The 19537-nt window shown below is 42.8% G+C and overlaps 2 protein-coding genes across 2 annotated transcripts in view; both read left to right on the forward strand.

Moving 5' to 3' along the window:
- Window positions 1-2181: 2181 nt before the first annotated feature.
- Window positions 2182-14696, forward strand: LOC148368603 (C-type mannose receptor 2-like). The gene is made up of 6 exons (XM_088329713.1): window positions 2182-2221; window positions 2301-2470; window positions 5765-5957; window positions 9919-10251; window positions 14418-14506; window positions 14574-14696. Exons 1-6 carry the CDS (start codon window positions 2182-2184, stop codon window positions 14694-14696), a joined length of 948 nt encoding a protein of 315 aa, XP_088185839.1.
- A 2450-nt stretch (window positions 14697-17146) lies between these two features.
- drc7 (dynein regulatory complex subunit 7) overlaps window positions 17147-19537 on the forward strand; it is a 34061-nt gene continuing 31670 nt past the window's right edge. Inside the window, exon 1 of the mRNA XM_088329760.1 lies at window positions 17147-17303. The gene's annotated coding sequence lies outside the window, so the exon portion shown is untranslated. The remainder of the gene's footprint in view (window positions 17304-19537) is intronic.

Consider the following 19537-nt stretch of genomic DNA (forward strand, 5'->3'; position numbering starts at 1 on the left):
AACTATTATTATGACTCGTTAGCTTATTGCCGACAGTGTTTACAGATTGCTAGAGCTAATATCTGGGCTGGCTTAGCTAGCCCAACACTTTGCCACTGTGTTTTCTGCATTGTTGGCTATGAGTTAGCATAGCATCAGCCCTTCCTAGCTAATAACTCATCGCCGACAGTCTTTACAGCTATTTTTAGCTAATATCTAGGCTGGCTGGGAACCATTTCCTCTGGTGTGTCTTGGGCCCATCCCTCTCCAGGCCAACATATGTTTCCACCCGGTATCGAACCAGGGACTTATATACGTGTGCCGTGGACTTTCCAACTATGCCTCCAGCTCCATACTGAATTAGTCATGGGTTTTTCACGGACAAACCCCAACTATCCAGTCGGGGGTTCAGACTGAGCCTCCCGCTCAGTAAGGGGGGTGGGTGGGGATTTTCGACTCTACTACTGCTTTTTGTAACAAAATCTAAGGTAAAAAAAAAGACAAAAACACAGGAACTATGATTGTTGGATGATTTTTAAAAAAAGGCAGCGAGACAGAAACTCGACCAGACCCGGGCATGATTGACATTTAAACCCCAACAGACCGCAATTCGTATCGGGTCGAAATTCAGGAATAAGATGTTACCTCTAGGCTGAAAGTGGCGGATGAAACTGTTTCTTTGGAATTGTCCGGCCTTGTTAGGGATTGTTTGCAAAACCGATGACATTGCCCAAGGCCCTCTAGCTTCCTTTTAGATGCCAACTCAAAATCTAAATGGGTACGCCAATTGCTCTTCCCAAGACTGATTTTATTGGGCAGAGCCTGCAAATCTCACCCTGAAGGCGTCCGGGTAGATTTCTGAGCCTAGCAACAAGTAATGGCGGAAATGTGATTGGTCAAAGGCTTAAATATAAAAGCACATCTGGAAAGCAGAGCAACCATGGCGAAAGTTGACGGATGATTTGAAATTATTTAATAAGGGTTGATGGGAGCAGCACGGTGGCACAGTGGTTAGCGTGTGAGCGGCACAGTTCTGAGGGCGTGAGATCGAACCTAATGTGTGGAGTTTGCATGTTCTCCCCGTTAATTGGCCGGTCCAAATTGTCCGTAGTTGTGAATGAGCGAGTGAGTTGTCTGTCCCTGTGTGCCCTGCAACCAGTTCAGGGTGTCCCCTGCCCACTGCCCGAATATAGCTGGGATGGGCTCCAGCACCCCCGCGCCCCTACTGAGGATAAGCGGTATAGATAATGAATGGAAGTATTGATGGACAAAGTATAATTAACATCAGATGATTCAGATAACTAGCACGGCGAATGAGTGGTTAGCCTCTCTGCGGCAGAGTTTTGAGGTCGTTGGTTAAAATCCAGCTCCCAGCCTTACTGTGCGGAGTTTGCATGTTCTCCTTGTGCTTACGTGCGTCTCCTCCCACATTCCAAAAACATGTCAGGTTAATTGGCCGGTCCGAATTGTCCCTGGTGTGAATGAGCGAGTGAGTTGTCTGTCCCTGTGTGCCTTGCAACCAGTTCAGGGTGTCCCCTGCCCACTGCCCGAAGATAACTGGGATGAGCTCCAGCACCCCCGCGACCCTGCTAAGGATAAGCGGTGCAGATAATGAATGGAAGTATTTATGGACAAAGTATTATTTACATCACGTGATTCAGATAACTGTGGCACGGCGAATGAGTGGTTAGCCTGTCCGCGGCAGAGGTCTGAGGTCATGGGTTAAAATCTAGCTACCAGCCTTACTGTGTGGAGTTTGCATGTTCACACCGTGCTTGCGTTGGTCTCCTCCCACATTCCAGAAACACGTCAGGTCAATTAGCCGATCCCTAGTTGTGAATGAGAGAGTGAGTTGTCTGTCCCTGTGTGTCCTGCAACCAGTTCAGGGTGTCCCCTGCCCACTGCCAGAAGATAACTGGGATGAGCTCCAGCACCCCCGCGACCCTACTGAGGATAAGCGGTGCAGATAATGGATGTTTGTGATATTTTTGGCTCACCACTGCTGAAAATCACTATCACGTCACCACAGTGAACTTTGTCCACCAGGAGCCATCGGCATTTAATGACCAAACCTCATTTACATTGTGTAGAGTCCAGTCCTGGAAAGAGGAAGTAGAACAAACTTTCCTGTTTTTCGGTTTGCATGAAAACAAATGAAGGTGTTGACTCTGAGTTTTATCAGAGACGCATTGGACCACAACCATGGATACAGTTCTTCTGATGGTCGCTATCATTTCATCAGGCAAGTCAGGATTTTTGACTTCCAAGATGTCCTGATGCCGACACATTTCTTCTCTCTCCATCGGCGTTTTGCGTATCAGGTGCCGGTGTTCGGCGTCGCTTTCGTGTCTTTGATCACTCAATGACGTGGGATGAGGCCTCGCGTTACTGCAAAGACAGCCATCAGGATCTGGCCTCTTTACATGATGATGGAGATGTGAAGAAGATGATGGAAGCGGTGGACTTTCACAAACTGCTCAACAAAACACAGGTATTTTCAAAGTGCCATTGGACAGAGAATTATACGTCTACTGCAGGATTTAAGAGCTTTTGACAAATACTTATTTGTGAGCAGGGTTGGATAGGGTTACTTTAACTGGATTACTTTCAATGACTTTTGGATTACCGTATTTTCCGCACAATAGGGCGCACCGGGTTATAGGGCGCACCCCCAAAAAATAGTTTTTGGTCCTATATCTTCTATAGATAGGGCGCACCGGATTATAAGGCGCTACAATGGGAACGTCGACAAAACAGTCAGATAGTTCAGTCCAACTTATTACGCCCTTAACATTCCCAAAGCTTGCAAAGAAGCAAATACGTGTCGTAGACACGTGCGGATGCGGTGTCCGTACGATGTCACTCAAATGCATCGTTTCAAATACCATTCGGAAGGTTAAAGTCTTGGGATTCAAGAAATGCCAACCATTCCTTAGTTTCTATTTTCTTTTTCGCTCGCAACTTTACTGTGCATATGACAATAAACACTTGGAATTAAGTTGAATTCACTCAACTCATCACAGCAACATCAAGATCGTTCTAAAACAAGATACCGGGAAAATATAAAGCCGCATAACTCACCTAAGTTCTCACGTTCAATAATGATACGCAATCATGGTCTTCTTACAACCGTGAGTGAAGTAAATCCAGGAGAGGAGAATATTTACAAATACAGACTAATGAAACATGTTTCTTTATGGCGTACTTTAGCAAGCTTGCTACGCCATTGCTAAACTCGGCCAATTGCAGGGTTTGTTTTGGCCCTCTAGCCAATCCGAGGCTCCGAATAACTTCAGCCAATAGTGATCGATTCAAATGATGATTGACACATTGGTTAGCCAATGAAACGCCGGTATATAAATCCCAGCATACACCGCGGACTACTCCACGTTCGGGGGAAAATCGAGTCGGCGGCTGTTGAGTAAGTTGCAAGACCTTGCGAATTTAATATTGAGCCATATATAAGGCGCACTGTGTTATAAGGCGCATGGTCAGCTTTTGAAAAAAATGAAGACTTTTAGGTGCGCCTTTTGTGCGGAAAATACGGTACTCCAATACCAAATATGCTAATAAAAGACAAAAGAAACTAAATATGAATCAAATGATGACTCACAACACGTGGTAAGCTTTCTCTCCTGGCTTTGATCTCTTTGATCTCCGGCAAAACTAACATCAAATGCGATGAAACTAACATCAAATGCGACAGAAAAAAAATGAAAATAAATCCAAACAGCTTGCCAACATCTTCATTTTTGCCGTTCCATGTATTCCGTTACTTCCCAAGCCTGCACAAAATTTAGCCATTTTATTCACATTTCGTTTCTTTTGTCTTTTATTAGCATATTTGGTATTGGAGTAATCCAAAAGTAATTGAAAGTAATCCAGTTAAAGTCACCCTACCCAACCCTGTTTGTGAGCATTGTTAGGGAAAAAAACTATAATATAAATTTATCGTTTATCAAATTGCTCAAATGAGTTATCTGACTCCATTAACCAAACACACACTTTATCCCCCTAACAGACGCATGCTCGTTTTCTTAATTTAGGGAAACATTGACAAGAGACAGGCTTTTCCACACGGGGGCAGATTTCTCATCTCATCTCATCTCATTAGCTACACCGCTTGTCCTCAGTAGGGTCGCGGGGGTGCTGGAGCCCATACCAGCAATCATCGGGCAGTGGGCAGGGGACACCCTGAACTGGTTGCCAGCCAATCGCAGGGCACACAGGGACAGACAACTCGCTCGCTCATTCACACCTAGGGACAATTTGGACCGGCCAATTCACCTGAAATGCATGTCTTTGGAATGTGGGAGGAAACCGGAGTGCCCGGAGGAAACCCACGCAAGCACGGGGAGAACATGCAAACTCCGCACAGGAAGTCTGGAGCTGGATTTGAACCCACGCAGGAGGTTCCCAAGACATGAACTGTGCCGCACATGCGCTAACCACTGCGCCGCCGTGCTGCCCCAGGGGCAGATTTATTTTCTTAAATTATTTCTCAAGTGAATTCCATCGAATTTTGCCGCATTATTATCGAATTAGTCTAATTAGTCTTGTCGAGCCTCTCATCTCCCGTTCTCCGATCCTGTCTGTCTGTCTCCTCGCCCGTCCATCTTCCGGGTTCCGTCCTTTTGATACGTCGGGGCATTGGCCCCTCCCATGGGGCGTGCTGACTCCTCCCCTGGGCGGGCCAGGTGCCAACGTCACCTCCTCCTGGGTGGGCCAGGAACTCCTCCTCCCCGGAAGACGCCGCCACGTCTAGAGGGCTCAAAACAAGAAAACTTATCAGCTCAAAGCAATGTCAAAAACAAGGAATAATTCCCTTGTCAGCGCCCCGCTATCAAAATTCCCCAGCCAAAACACCTCATCAGCTGTACCGCTTATCCCAACCATCTCAGGGCAGTGGGCAGGGGACACCCTGAACTGGTTGCCAGCCAATCGCAGGGCACACGTGGACAGACAACTCACTCGCCCATTCACACCTAGGGACAATTTGGACCGACCAATTCACCTGAAATGCATGTTTTTGGAATGTGGGAGGAAACCGGAGTGCCCGGAGGAAACCCACGCAAGCACGGGGAGAACATACAAACTCCGCACAGTAAGGCCGGTAGCTGGATTTGAACCCACGCAGGAGGTTCGCACAACCTCAGAACTGTGCCGCACACGCGCTAACCACTGCGCCGCCGTGCTGCCTCCCTTATAGTCAATTAAATAAAATTAAAAATCCTTCAGCATCTTAGGTTAGCTTAACCCGTTAGCACGAAGCTGTTAGCATGACTCAAAAAACATGTAGCAGTTAGCATAATTACTTATTATGGCATGTAGCCGTTAGCATGACTTGTGTTTTAGAGTGAGGTCCACTGTATCGTTGCTAGTTAGGTGAGATAATCAGAGTTTCTTGGTCTACCAGTCAGTTTATTTAGTTTGTCCTTCAGTTACCGTAAATTCCGGACCACAAGCTGCTGATTTTTTGCCCACATTTAAACAGTGCAACTCTTAAACACAGTGAGTTGCTTCTTTTGTGGCGGCACCGAGGATAACGGTGAGAAGATCTATTCCACAAAGCATGCGCTCTAACTGCAATTGGGCGCCATGGCAACCGTGACTATGGGCGGGGCCAATTGGGCGCCAAGGCAACCATGACAGTCAGCCCTTCTTACTTAAATTGTTTCGTCAATTGTGGTGTTTTAAATGAATTGCGACCTTGAAAGGAGAGAGAGAAATGTCAACAATCTCAAAATCATGCGTGTAGAAAAAAAAACCTGTGCTTCACTCACAGTTTGCTTGGATCGGCTTGTACTTGCCAAGCTGGGAGTGGTCATCAACGGGGAAGACCTTCAAGGCCTGCAAGGACTACAGCAAGTGGTTTCCCGGAGAACCGAACCAAATGCCGGACACCACAAGCTGTGTTCTGTATGACAACGAATACTGGATAGATGACCATTGTGACCAGCTGCTTCCGTCTATCTGCAGTGAGATGCTCCATTCCATTTTCTTACAAATCATTTTAAACTAAATGCAAATACGCTTGATGAGGTTTTTAGACGGATTTCCAGATTTTTGTTAAAGAAGTAGAACGTTCGGAATGATTATTTCGGAATCAAACTTTTATTAAAACCACCAGGCTACCGTCCAATTTTTCTTATTAATACTGACTGTCATGATTACCGATTTGAATCACCTTTGGCGCCAACCGCTGTGGGTTCTGATTGGCTCCCTGTTCCTATTTTAACCCTGTCCTGTGACTTTCCTGTTGTCAGTCCGTCTGCGAACCTCTGTTCATACAAGGCAAGCCTTTTTCGACCCTGACTCACGCCTGTCCCGTTTTGGCTCCCGGTCGTAGCCGGCTACGACCTGTTTTGTTCCCTACCACGTCTGCACTCCCGTCCCGGCTTTCAACCCATGTTTGATCCCGACTACGTCTACTCTCCCATCCTGGCTTACGACTCGTTTCCGACCCCGACCACGCCTTGCTCTCCCAATCCCGCCTACCGTCCAGTTTTTCCGTCCCTGACACCGCCATTGCTCACTACGGAAGATCCACTTCCGTGTTCAGATCACAGTCAGAGTCTGAGAGCGACTTGCTTCCTGCGAACACCAGATCGTAGGCGCAGCCCTTCCTCTTTCTTTTAATGAAACTTGTGGTAAATGTTACGTAATTGGGTCCTTTTTCCATTCTGGTCCTACACAAGACAGGAGCCAGAGTCAAAAAGTGCTTGCCTTGCGTATGCGGAGGTTTGCTGACGGACTGACAAGACGTGAACGAGAATGTCGTGTTTAAATAAGAGAACTAATTAGGGAACGAGTGGCAGCTGGGGCTGAACAAGTGAGCGTAGGCGAGGGCAATTGGCAAATCATGACAAGAACCTTAATTTTGGTTTTATTAAGCCAATAAGAGGTGGACTTGTTTGGAATGTTTTGAATTGTTGTCCTGCTGCATCAACAAGCGCTTGAGTTTGAGGGAACCAACTGATGACCGGACGTTCTCCTTCAGGATCTTCTGGTGTACACCAGAATTCATTATTCCGAGATCGGCAGCAGGAGGCAGGCAGGTAACGGGGCAAAACAGTTCAGGTAACAGGCAGGCAGAACGGAGCGAAATCAGGTCCGGAAACAGGTTGGCAACAAAGATCAGGCATAAAAAGGACAGGAACGGAAGGCAACAGTTCACGACGATCAGACCGCTTCCTCTTGGAAGCCGGGGGTTTAAAAAGAGAGTGAAAGCCAATCAGCTGTCCGGGCTGTTGGCGCCAGTTAAGCCGCCGCAGCTGCACTTAATCGGCAATCATGACATTATTCATTCGGAAAGAGGGAAATTATAACTTGAGGGGCTGGAGTAAATTCAAAATCACAAAGGTGAGAACCACCAGGAAAAGTATGTGTGTGTCTGTGTGTGGAGTCAAACTTTGGAACAATTTATAAGACGAGCAAGCAATGTCCAACTATTGACGTGTTCAAATTTAAATACAAAAAAAACGTTACTGGCGAAATACAGAGATGAAGAAAATGGGGTATGAGCAGTGTTCCCTCTAATTGCGCACTGCTCGCACATTCTCAGCGCATAAGAAAATCTAGTCAGCCCACAAAAATCAGGGCTCGAAATTACTAATTAAGAAGCGACTTAAGTCAAAGTTACAGTGCATGAAGGTCAAAATACACGGGTTCCCCTGACGCTGTGTTCTAAATGCGGTATTGTAAGGTCAAGGTCGAAGTACAACAAAGTTGAGTAAAGTCAGTAGAGTTTTTCGAGAACCGGCTTCTTCGGCTCGGCTCACTAAAGAGAACCGGCTCTTTCGGGTCTCAAACGGCTCTTCAGGTTGTTTTTGCTTCTTTCATCCCAACATGACCAAATATTATGTAAAATTATGCACATAATGACTTAAAGGAAGGGGGGAATAGAACAAAAAAGAAAAAAATACCAAAATTAAAAAGTAGTGAAAAGCTTACAAAAAAAGAAACAAAAGGAAGAGAAAAAAGAAAGAAAATTTAGAAAAAAAACAGAAAAAAAGAAAAGAAAGAAATGTAGGAAAAAAGTAAATCGAGAACAAAATGAAAAAAGTAAGAGCTCAGAAAAAATAAACACAATGAGATTTTGTTTAAAGGAATTACAAAAAAGTAGAAAAAAACACGGAAAAAAGAAGAAAAAGTCTGTGTTGCATTCAAATAATTTCCAATGATATCAAGTGAATCTTGTTGACAACATTGTACGGTGAATAAAATGTGAATAAGTACAGTTTTGTGTCTTACAACCGACTAAATAAGCCCCCAAAAAATGTTAAAATTATGCGACAAAATATATCAGGAAATTTAAAAAATGGATATCTTGTGAAAGAATTGTAAGAACAAACGACGTTTGTAGGCCGTACAACCTTTGCAATATTACATGAGTCAAATCATTCAAAAGAGAAAAATAATTTTGCATTGCCGAAAACTCAGCAAAATGTAACCTGATGTCAAGTTTTGGACATGTTTGATAATTAATTATCTTGCCACACTTGGGATTATGGTTGCTCATTGTAGTTTCAAGCGTTGCTCACCGACTTTCTGTGAACGCTCAGACCCGTAAGGAAAATTAGAGGGAACATTGGGTATGAGTGATACTAAAGATTGGAAATACTGCGTTTACAACTATAGTTAACCTTGTTGTTATTGTTACTATTATTATATCATAACTGTTATTATTGCTATTGTTGTTATTATCATTGGTGTCACAATGATATTCAGTAACTATATACATTATAAGTAAAATAAGTTCCCAATCTTTCTCACAAGTGCCACCTGGTGGTTGTTTAGGTCACCTGGTAAAACTAAATAAGAGAAACGTGACTCATGCGTGAAGGCCTCGAGATAATTTTGCGTGCTTCTGAAGTTGATTACAATCACGTGCCAAGAGAGCTTCGTTTTAATTGATGAAACATAAAAGAGCCTAGCAAAGAGTTCTGACATTATAAATGCGCCTTAGCAGAGACAGAGACACAGTTACCAAGAGGGGATTTAAGTAACGGGTTCAATGTAGCCTAATGTAGCGGAGTAACAGTATCGTTTCTTCTTCACGTATCAACTCAAGTAAAAGTCAAAAGTATAGTGAATCAAAATACCCCTAAAAGTAAAAAAGTCCCCAAAACTCAAATGTAACAGGGTATATGTAACTGCTAGTGTGTAATGGTACTGAACCACGGAGATCGTAGTCAAGGGGGATTGTGGGAAATGTAGTTTTTGGTCAGCGCACTTGTTGACCTGTTTGTTTTTAGGCGATCATTTGAACCACCGTCATGAGTCTGACACACGTGCTCTAATCCTAATTATTGATATCTGACCTACGTATATCCGTGAGATTTTGTTATATTTAGAAACAAAAGAGGAGCTGTCTGTAAAATGTAATTAATAGGGAAGATGAAGGGGTAGTGAGAATAAGCGTCTGCTTTTTTCTTACCCCTTTTCGAACATGTTATGTTAACATTATTTTGTCATTGTCTTGTCCAGCATGGTTGCCGTGGCGACCGGCTGGCCCCGCCCCCTGGGCACCGGCTGTAGTAGATCAGCTAATTTGTGTGTGTTCTACTTAAGGGTGGGTTGTGGGTTTTGCGGGTGCTGGTTCATTTGCATTTTCCGTTCTGTTTTGCTCTGTCCTGTTATGTTTGATTCGGAGGAAACCTGTGTTTGCACGTTCTGAGTTAAATCCTGTTTTGTTAGTATTCCTAGTCGGAGATCCTGTTTGCCTGTAAAGCCTGTTTTTGTTTGTTTTGTCCCATGAGTGTTGGACGACTTTTATTTTGCTAAATAAAAGTCCAGATCGTTAACGCGAATGAGTTCATCCTTCCTGCCTCCGTTCTGGTCCGCTCTCGTGACAGTTATTGAGTCATTGTTTTTGTCCTGTTTTTATTTCATGTTGTAATGTTCGAAATCAAGTTTTCATTCATTCGTTCATTCAAGGTTTCAACAGCTCGTACGTCTTCCGAAAAACAAAGCTCAACTGGCACGAGGCCGAGGATGCCTGCCACCGAAACAACGGATCCCTCGCACGCGTGAGCAACGAGCTGCAGAACAGCGATATCATGACGCTCACCGGACACCAAAAAACCTGGCTCGGACTTAAAAGGGACCTATGGAGGTGGTCGGATGGAAGCCGTGTTACCTTCTCGCTCTTAAAATTGGCAAAGCCCAACAAATGTGCAAATGCCTCTTGCACTGTGGCCAACGTTAAGAACTCTACGTGGTGGACGAACCAGGATTGTGACACCCGGCATCCCTTCATATGTTATCAGGGTAAGCGCATGTTCATATGTGGCTTAGCTTGCGGTCATCGGTGAACAGGGTTGGGTAGGGTTACTTTAACTGGATTACTTTCAATGACTTTTGGATTACTCCAATACCAAATATGCTAATAAAAGACAAAAGAAACTAAATATGAATAAATAGCCAGCGCACAAAAATGAGGGCTCGAAATGACTAATTAAGAAGCGACTTAAGTCAAAGTTACAGTGCATGAAGGTCAAAATACACGGGTTCCCCTGACGTTGTGTCCTAAATGCGGTATTTTGAAGTCGAGTCGGAGTAGAACGAAGTTGAGGAAAGTTAGTAGAGTTTGTCGAGAACCGGCTTCTTCGGCTCGGCTCACTAAAAGGAACCGGCTCTTTCGGGTCCTAAACGGCTCTTCGGGTTGTTTTTGCTTCTTTCATCCCAACATGACCAAATAATATGTAAAATGATGCACAAAATGACTTAAAGGAAGGGGGGAATAGAACAAAAAAGAAAAAAATCCCAAAATGAAAAAGTAGTGAAAATCTGAGAAAAAAAGAAACAAAAGAAAGAGAAAACAGAAGGAAAAAATTAGAAAAAAGCCAGAAAAAAAGAAAAGAAAGAATTGTAGGAAAAAAGTAAATCGAGAACAAAAAGAAAAAAGGAACAGCTTGGAAAAAATAAACACAACGAGATTTTTTTAAAGGAATTTTAAAAAAAGTAGAAAAAAAAGAAGAAAAAGTTTGTGTTGCATTCAAATAATTTCCAATAATATCAAAAGAATCTTGTTGCCAACATTGTACTTCCACTAAAAAATGTGATTAAGTACAGTTTTGTATCTTACAAAAAATGTTAATATTATGCGACAAAATATATCAGGAATTAAAAAGAAATGAAAATTTTGTGAAAGAATTGTAAAAACAAACGACGTTTGTAGGCCATACAACCTTTGCAATAGTATATGAGTCAATTCATTCAAAAGAGAAAAATAATTTTGCATTGCCGGTAACCCAGCAAAATGTAACTTGATGTCAAGTTTTGGACATGTTTGATAATTAATTATCTTGCCACACTTGGGATTATGGTTGCTCACTGTTGTTTCAAGCGTTGCTCACCGGCTTTGTGTGAACGCTCAAACCCGTTGAAAATTACAGGGAACATTGCTCACAACACGTTTTAAGCTTTCTCTCCTGGCTTTTGAGAAACATAATGAAAATCAATCCAAACAGCTTGCCGACATCATTTTTGCCGTTCCATGTATTCCGTTACTCCCCAAGCCTGCACAAAATTTTGTTATTTTAATCATATTTAGTTTCTTTTGTCTTTTATTAGCATATTTGGTATTGGAGTAATCCAAAAGTCGTTGAAAGTAATCAAGTTAAAGTAACCCGACCCAACCCTGTCGGTAACAGGACTTCAAGCAGTCATTTTATCCAAAACTTTCTTGATTCGCTTTTGGCTGAGGAAAAGGGACAAACTCACCCCTACCAATTGTTCCGGATACCTCTGATCGACGTTCCAATACCCCAGACGCATCATCCAACCAGTTTTGATACAAAACACTCTACTCAGAAATGTTTCAGGTTACAAAGCTAATCCAAACCAATTCGTAAGTAGGGGTACCACTGTACAAGCGTGTGAATCACACACAGGGTTGGGTAGGGTTCCTTTAACTGGATTACTTTCAATGACTTTTGGATTACTCCAATACCAAATATACTAATAAAAGACAAAAGAAACTAAATATGAATAAAATGACTAAACTTTGTGCAGGTTTGGGGAGTAACGGAATACATGGAACGGCAAAAATGATGTTGGCAAGCTGTTTGGATTTATTTTCATTTTGTTTCTGTCGCATTTTACGTTCGTTTTGCCGGAGATCAAAGAGATCAAAGCCAGGAGAGAAAGCTTACCACGTGTTGTGAGTCATCATTTGATTCATATTTAGTTTCTTTTGTCTTTCATTAGCATATTTGGTATTGGAGTAAGGCAAAAGTAATTGAAAGTAATCCAGTTAAAGTAACCCTACCCAACCCTGATCACACGTGATACAAAGACGTACGACCTTAATCGGCAGCCACCGGCTGATGGCTGCCTCACGTTCTGATTGGCTGAAAACAGGCGCTGCCGGATCTATGAATTGTGTGATTTGGCAGTCAGATTCTTATCTCTGTCACGGTTGCCATGGCGCCCAATTGGCCCCGCCCGTGTGTCACGGTTACCATGGCCCCCAATTGGCCCCTGCCCGTGTGGCGCCAGCTGCAGCTTGTTGATAGAGTGGCTCCCTGTCAGTATTTAAACTCTGTCCTGTCAGTCCCCTTTTGTCGGTCCGTCTGCGAATATGCGTTTTTACACGGCAAGCCCTTTTTCGCTTGTCCTGTGTTTTGGCTCCTGTTTTTCTCCCGCTATGATCAGTTTCATCTAGACCACGTCTGCTCTCCCGTCACGAATTACGATCTGTTTAGATCTCGACCACGTCTGATCTCCTGTCCCGAATAACAACCCATTTTCTGATATTGACTACGTTTTTGCTCTTCTATCCCGGCTACTGATCCATTTTTTCCGTTCCCGACACCGCCATCGCTCGCCACTTCTGCGTCTGAGCAACCTACTCCCCCGCGACCGGCAATCTCCGAATCGTGTGTGCACCCCTTACCCTTCTTCCCAATAAAACTGTGAGAAACGTTACGCGAGTGGGTCCTGTCTCCGTTCTGGTCCTGACAATCTCTTTAAGTTTAAAATTGTCTTAAGAACCTTCATGTTCATGTTATGGACATTTTTATGTCAAAGACCTTTGTCTTGTGTTGAAAATGGCTTAAGAAAATATTACTCTATTTATATGATCATATTGGAATTCATTTGTTGGGTTTTCAGTAAGTTTATTAGACCTTATGCATCACTTTTAAAAACAATCAATCCGCAGGTATGTTTGTAGGTATTTGTAAGGATCATAACGGAAACAGGACCCACTTGCGTAACGTTTACCACAAGTTTTATTGAAGGAAAGAGAAAAGGCTGCGCCCCGATCCAGTGTTCGCTGGACGCAGGAAGCGAGTCGCTCTCGTACTCGGCTTGTGATCCGAACACGGAAGTGGATCTTCCGTAGTGAGCAACAGCGGTGTCAGGGAAGGGAAAACTGGTCTGTAGCCAGGACTGGAGAGTAAAAACGTGGTCGGTGGTCAAAAACGGGTCATAAGCCGGGACGGGAGAGCAGACATGGTCGGGACCGAAAACGGGTCGTAATTGCAGGATTTTATATGTTGGACTATAAAGGATTTTATACAATTGAATACAAATTACATTTAATGCAAAAGATATTCACCGACAGGGCTGTGGTGCAAGGTCAGGGCACACTGGTGGAAAATGTTGTTTACAGAAACGGCAGGAACGGGACGTACAGCTGATAAGATAATCAGCACATCAAGACGCTGTTGACGCAGAAAGGCCCTGATGATGTAGAAACGCTCAGTGCTGTTTTGAGTACCCCAGACATCGGGACTCTTCTAGGAGATGGTGAAGCTCAGGGGGCTTCCTTGGCGCGCCCATGGGAGGAGTCGGCACGCCATTATGCGGGGAGAAGATGGCCAATAGGAGAAAGCTAAAGGACTTGAGAAAAATGCTTCCCAGAGACTCCAACGTCGCTAATTCAGCCGTTTTCGATGGAGTACACTTAGTTAAATTGTTAATGAAATTAAATCTGCCCCCGTGTGAAAATGTCGGCTTCCTGTTCACCTTTTCCCTAAAGAAACAAGCGCGCATAAATTGTTGGGTGAATGAGGTTGTGTTTGGTTAATGGAGTCGGATAACTAATTCGAACAATTTGGTAAACGGTACATTTTGAGATTTAATTCCCAACATAAGTCGGGACGGGAGAGCAGATGTGGTCAGGATCGAAAACGGGTCGTAGTCGGAGACAAAGTGGGCAAAAACGGGACAGGCGGGAGTCAGGGTCGAAAAAAGGCTTGCCTTGTAAAAACAGAGGTTCGCAGACGGACTGACAACAGGTGACAGACAGGACTGGGTTCAAATCGTGACAGGGAGCCAATCAGAACCCGCGGCGGGTGGCGCCAAATGAGCATGACACTATTTAGTTTTGACACTCTTGTTTTAGATACAGAAATTGCAAATTTTTGTTATTTGTTAGCAGACATATCCACAGGACTAAAAACAAACGTTTTTCTCCCCAATTCAAGTGGTTCAGCCCAAAGCAATACGACTGGTGAGGGTCAATATGTTCCAGAACTCTTCAGCGGAGCTTAATCAGACATCAGTTTTGAAGCAGGTAAATAGGAGTGGAAATACCAATCGGGTGTCAGTCATATCTCCAAGATACCATCTTTGTGTTTCAGTTGCAGCAAAGTTTGCAGAGCAACCTAGCGAGCGAACATATCAAAGTGAGCTGGAAAATCCTGAAACATGAGAGAAAAGCCTTCCCTCAAGAGAAAACCATTCATGGTTCCGGAGAAGATTAACTTGTAACACAATTGAAAAGTTTCTACTCGAGACATGAACCCGTGTTGCTTTTTCACATTTTCTGTGGTCTGAGTTCATTTTAAACAATGACAACTTGAATTTATTGTTTTTGTTTAAATCAAAAGTAATTGACCTTCTATATCTATTGGCACTGTAGACCTATTTCACAAGAATTGCTGTATATCAGCTTTTATTATAAATGGATATTTTCAATGCAAACTACATGTTCAAACTAATGTCAGGAACTTTAAGCAAAAGGGTTCATTCTGTTGTCAAGATGAGAACAAGGAACTAAAACTTTAATAATTGGCTGATTACTCAAAAATGTGTGAATGGTGGCAAGCAGAGAACTGAAGTTGCGGTTTCCTGATGACCTATAACACAAAAATGTGCGAACAATGGCATTCATTCACTTATTTTGTAGCACCACGTTTTCACGTGGGCAAAGCACGCACGCTATGCAGCACCGCACGCTCGTCTACACGTGCGACTTCTGCTGTTTCCAGAACTTTTTGACTTGGCTGTGCCCGTGCGGCGTCACCACCATCACCCGATGTGCCGCGTCTTGCCACACCAGGCAGTCCAGGCCCTGAGCTCGGTCCCGCAGCACCTCAAAGTCGTTTTGGGACAGGATTTGGTCGTACAGAACACCTTCTGTGAACTGCAAGCGATCTCTCTCTAGTTCCAATAATCGGATCTGATCGGCGATTGTTGGCGGCAACACCGGCGTCTGCTTCAGCATAACCGGGTGTGCTCGGCTCCTCAGGAAGTGAAGTATCTGTTGCGCGGTGATGCCGTTAGCGATAGCCTGCTGCACCGACTCCTGTGTCACGTGGCATGCAGGGAACTGAAGTTGCGGTTCCCTGTTGACCAATACAACGCCTCAATTTTTTTTTTATAAAAATCTTGCTTGAAAAGATAATAGAAAGACTATTGTTAAGATTGTCCGAATGAATTGTTGAATTGTGGTTGTCTCCAGAATATATTCTTCCAATCAAAACTTCTCGAGAAGCAGTTCATCTCCAGCCTCTTGATTTACCAACATTCTCTTCACCCGAAATTTAACCAACACGCAAAGGACAAGATCAGAATCAAGGATCCTTCTTCAGCATCCATGCCAGGCCTGGTGGAGATGTGTTCAGTATCCACCCATTTGTACATTTTCCTGACTATTTCTCCTCACGACTCGTCATGAGGGTTGCGGGTAGTCAGCTGCTTTGCCAGGCAATAACTATATCGCCTCCTCTTACTCCTTGTGATTAAGGGTGTCACTAATCGACATGACTTGACTTGAGATTTTTGAGTTTTCCTTGCCCTCGTGTCGGTTTTAGATCAGGGGATGGTCAAATAAAAGTTTCTAGTCTGTAATAGTTTGTAGTCTATAAAGTCAAGTCAAGTCATTTTTATTTGTATATGCCTAAATCACGAAGAGTCTCAAAGGGCTTCACAGATCGTTACACTATATTACACAGACTATTTTTCAGAATATTATCATACATTCCCCTGCTCTGGAGCCGACGAAAAGAGTAGGTTGTTCATATGCTATAGAGTAGAAGTGAGTTAGATTTAAACATTTCCACTGAGGTTGCAGATCGGATCTCAGGGAGGGGGAAGAGCATTCCACAGCACCGGTGCCCGGATGGAGAACCCTCTCGACCCAGCAGAACACGTCTTTGCTCTTTGGATCACCAGAAGACCGGCACTCTCAGATCGTAGGCTTCGGACCGGGACATAGGGGGAAATCAGATCTGAAAGATAAGAGGGAGCAAGTCCATGTGTGATTTTGTATAATACTAAAAGAACCTTGAAATCACATCTAAGGCTAACTGGGAGCCAATGCAGGTTAGCCAAAATCGGTGTGATGTGATCGGACTTTTTTGTCCTAGTTAAAAGCCTCGCTGCGGCATTTTGTACTAGCTGAAGAGACTTGATTCTAGACTTCGGGAGACCGGAGAGTAGTGCATTACAGTAATCGAGACGGGAGGTAACAAACGCATGAATTATAATTTCCGCATCCGACTGAGACAGTATAGAACGAATTTTAGCAATGTTAAGATGGAAGAAAGCGGTTCTAGTAATTTTCTTTACATGCGTTTCAAAGGATAAAGCCCTTCAAGACTTCTTGTGATTACAAATAAAAATGACTTTAGTTTTTTTGCGTTTTGTTCAATAAAGCTTCAAAACCGGAAGTGGCAAACTTTTTCAGAAACCGAATTCAAACGCGATCTTGGGAGCGGTTTATTCAAGAAATAAGACTTAGTTTTGGTTCCAGATAAAAACTAAATACTAGTCCCGAGTTTAAAAAGTGTTGTTATTTAAATTTGAAAACAAAAAACGGTGGACGTTCGTAATAAGAGAAAAGCAGGGAGTGCTGGTGAGATTCTAATTTGACTATGTCCTGTGTGGCTTGAATAGCGTCACTTTTGCATCATTTTTGCTCATTAATATAAGGAAAATGATATACCGGGGACACATACGCTATTTATCATTTCATTCAAAAACATAAATAAATAAAAGTCTACCGTCGTGACGTACTGTGGTAACCATGGCGACCATTCAAATGTCAACAGTGTCCGACGAAAGTAGCTAACACGAAAGACAGAACGGTAAGTTTTGATACATGTTGCAGTTGTAACTCAGCCTTTTAATTTACTCGCCTGCATCACAATTCAGAGGTCCTGGGTTCAAGTTTCCTTTGATATCCACTAGCTAAAGAACAAAATTTGCTGTCAAAAATGAGTGAAAATGGTTAAAAAATGGCTGGCACCTGCACTTCCCATTTCAGAGAAACGTCTGGAATTCAAAGACTAGGTTAAATTGTAGCTACAAAACACCAGATAACACTCATTATCTACAATGAAGAGCAATGTTCCCTGTAATTTTCCTTACGGGTCTGAGCGTTCACACAAAGTCGGTGAGCAACGCTTGAAACAACAGTGAGCAACAGTAATCCCAAGTGTGGCAAGATAATTCATTATCAAACATGTCCAAAACTTGACATCAAGTTACATTTTGCTGAGTTTCCGGCAATGAAAAATTATGTTTCACTCTTGAATGAATTGACTAATGTACTATTGCAAAGGTTGCACGGCCTACAAACGTCGTTTGTTCTTACAATTCTTTCACAACATATCCATTTCTTTTTATTTCCTGATATATTTTGTCGCAAAATATTAACATTTTGGGGGGCTTATTGAGTCGGTTGTACGATACAGAACTGTACTTAATCACATTTTTTAGTGGAAATACAATGTTGGCAACAAGATTCACCTCATATAATTGGAAATTATTTGAATGCAACACAAACTTTTTCTTTTTTCCGTATTTTTTTTCTACTTTTTTAAAAATTCCTTTAAAAAAAATCCGATTGTGTTTATTTTTTACGAGCTGTTACTTTTTTCTTTTTGTTCTCCATTTACTTTTTTCCTACATTTCTTTCTATTCTTTTTTTCTGGCCTTTTTCAAAATTTTTCCTTCTTTTTTTCTCTTCCTTTTGTTTCTTTTTTTCCCCAGCTTTTCACTACTTTTTCATTTTGTTATTTTTTTTTTGTTCTATTCCCCCTTCCTTTAAGTCATTTTGCGCATAATTTTACATACTATTTGGTCATGTTGGGATTAAAGAAGCAAAAACAACCTGAAGAGCCGTTTAAGCCCCGAAAGAGCCGGTTCCTTTTAGTGAGCCGAGCCAACGAAGCCGGTTCTCGACAAACTCTACTAACTTTACTCGACTTCAAAATACCGCATTTAGGACACAACGTCAGGGGAACCCGTGTATTTTTACTTTCATGCACTGTAACTTTGACTTAAGTCGCTTCTTAATTAGTCATTTTGAGCCCTCATTTTTGTGCGCTGGCTAGATTTTGTTGTGCGCTGAGAACGTGCGAGCAGTGCGCAATTGCAGCTTAGAGGGAACACTGATGAAGAGACAACTCCAAGATGCTGGCCTTCAAGGCAGAGTGGCAAAGAAAAAGCCATATCTGAGACTGGCCAACAATAGGAAGGGATTCATATAGACCACAGGTGTCAAACATGTGGCCCTCGGGCCGGATCAGGCCCGCCAACAGTTTTAATCTGGCCCGCGAGACATTGCAAAATGAAGCACAAGAGAACAATGAGTTGAAGTTTTAAATATGGCCACTTGATGTCGCCAAAGCCAGGTGCCACTCACAAAACAACTGCTGCGGTCTCTCTCTTTCTTCCTCTCATTTTATGTCTTTCTCACGCTCTCTCATTTTCTTCTCACTTTTCACTCTCTCTGCCTATCTCATTCTTGCTTTCACTCTTTTTCTCTCACCCTCTCTTTCTCTATCTTTTCATTTCTCTTCTTTGCCTCCTCACTTTAACTTTCTCTTTTTTTTCCCTCCCTCTCTTTCTCTCTCTTTTGCCATGTATTTTTTCTCACTTTCTCTCTCCCGCTCTCTTTTTCTTTCTCTCTCTCAGTATCTCACACTCGCTCATTTTCCCTGTCTCTCTCTCCTTCTCTTCTCTAGTTCTTTTATTTGTTTTCCCTCTCCCTTTCTCTCACTTTCTACCTTTCTATGTCTTTCTCTCATTTTTTGTATCCTACTTTCTCCTTTTTCTCCCTTTCTATATTGTGCTCTCTTTATTTCGCTCTCCCTTTCATTTGTTTCTCTTTGCTTCTCTTTTTTTTCCTATAAAATACAAAAATACGCAATATAACGTGTTGATATAGAGTATTTAAATAGTGCTACGGAAAATACACACTGTAATGAAAATAGGGTAATATGCAAATGTGGGGGTGGGGTTTAATGTGAGCTTTTACTCCCCCGGGTGGAGTTCAAGAGCCTCATGAAATGAGGAAGAAATGATCTCCTCAGTC

The sequence above is a fragment of the Urocampus carinirostris genome, chromosome 3, assembly GCF_059441175.1.
Source record: "Urocampus carinirostris isolate Australia breed hairy pipefish chromosome 3, RoL_Ucar_1.0, whole genome shotgun sequence".
In the NCBI taxonomy this organism is placed as follows: domain Eukaryota; kingdom Metazoa; phylum Chordata; class Actinopteri; order Syngnathiformes; family Syngnathidae; genus Urocampus; species Urocampus carinirostris.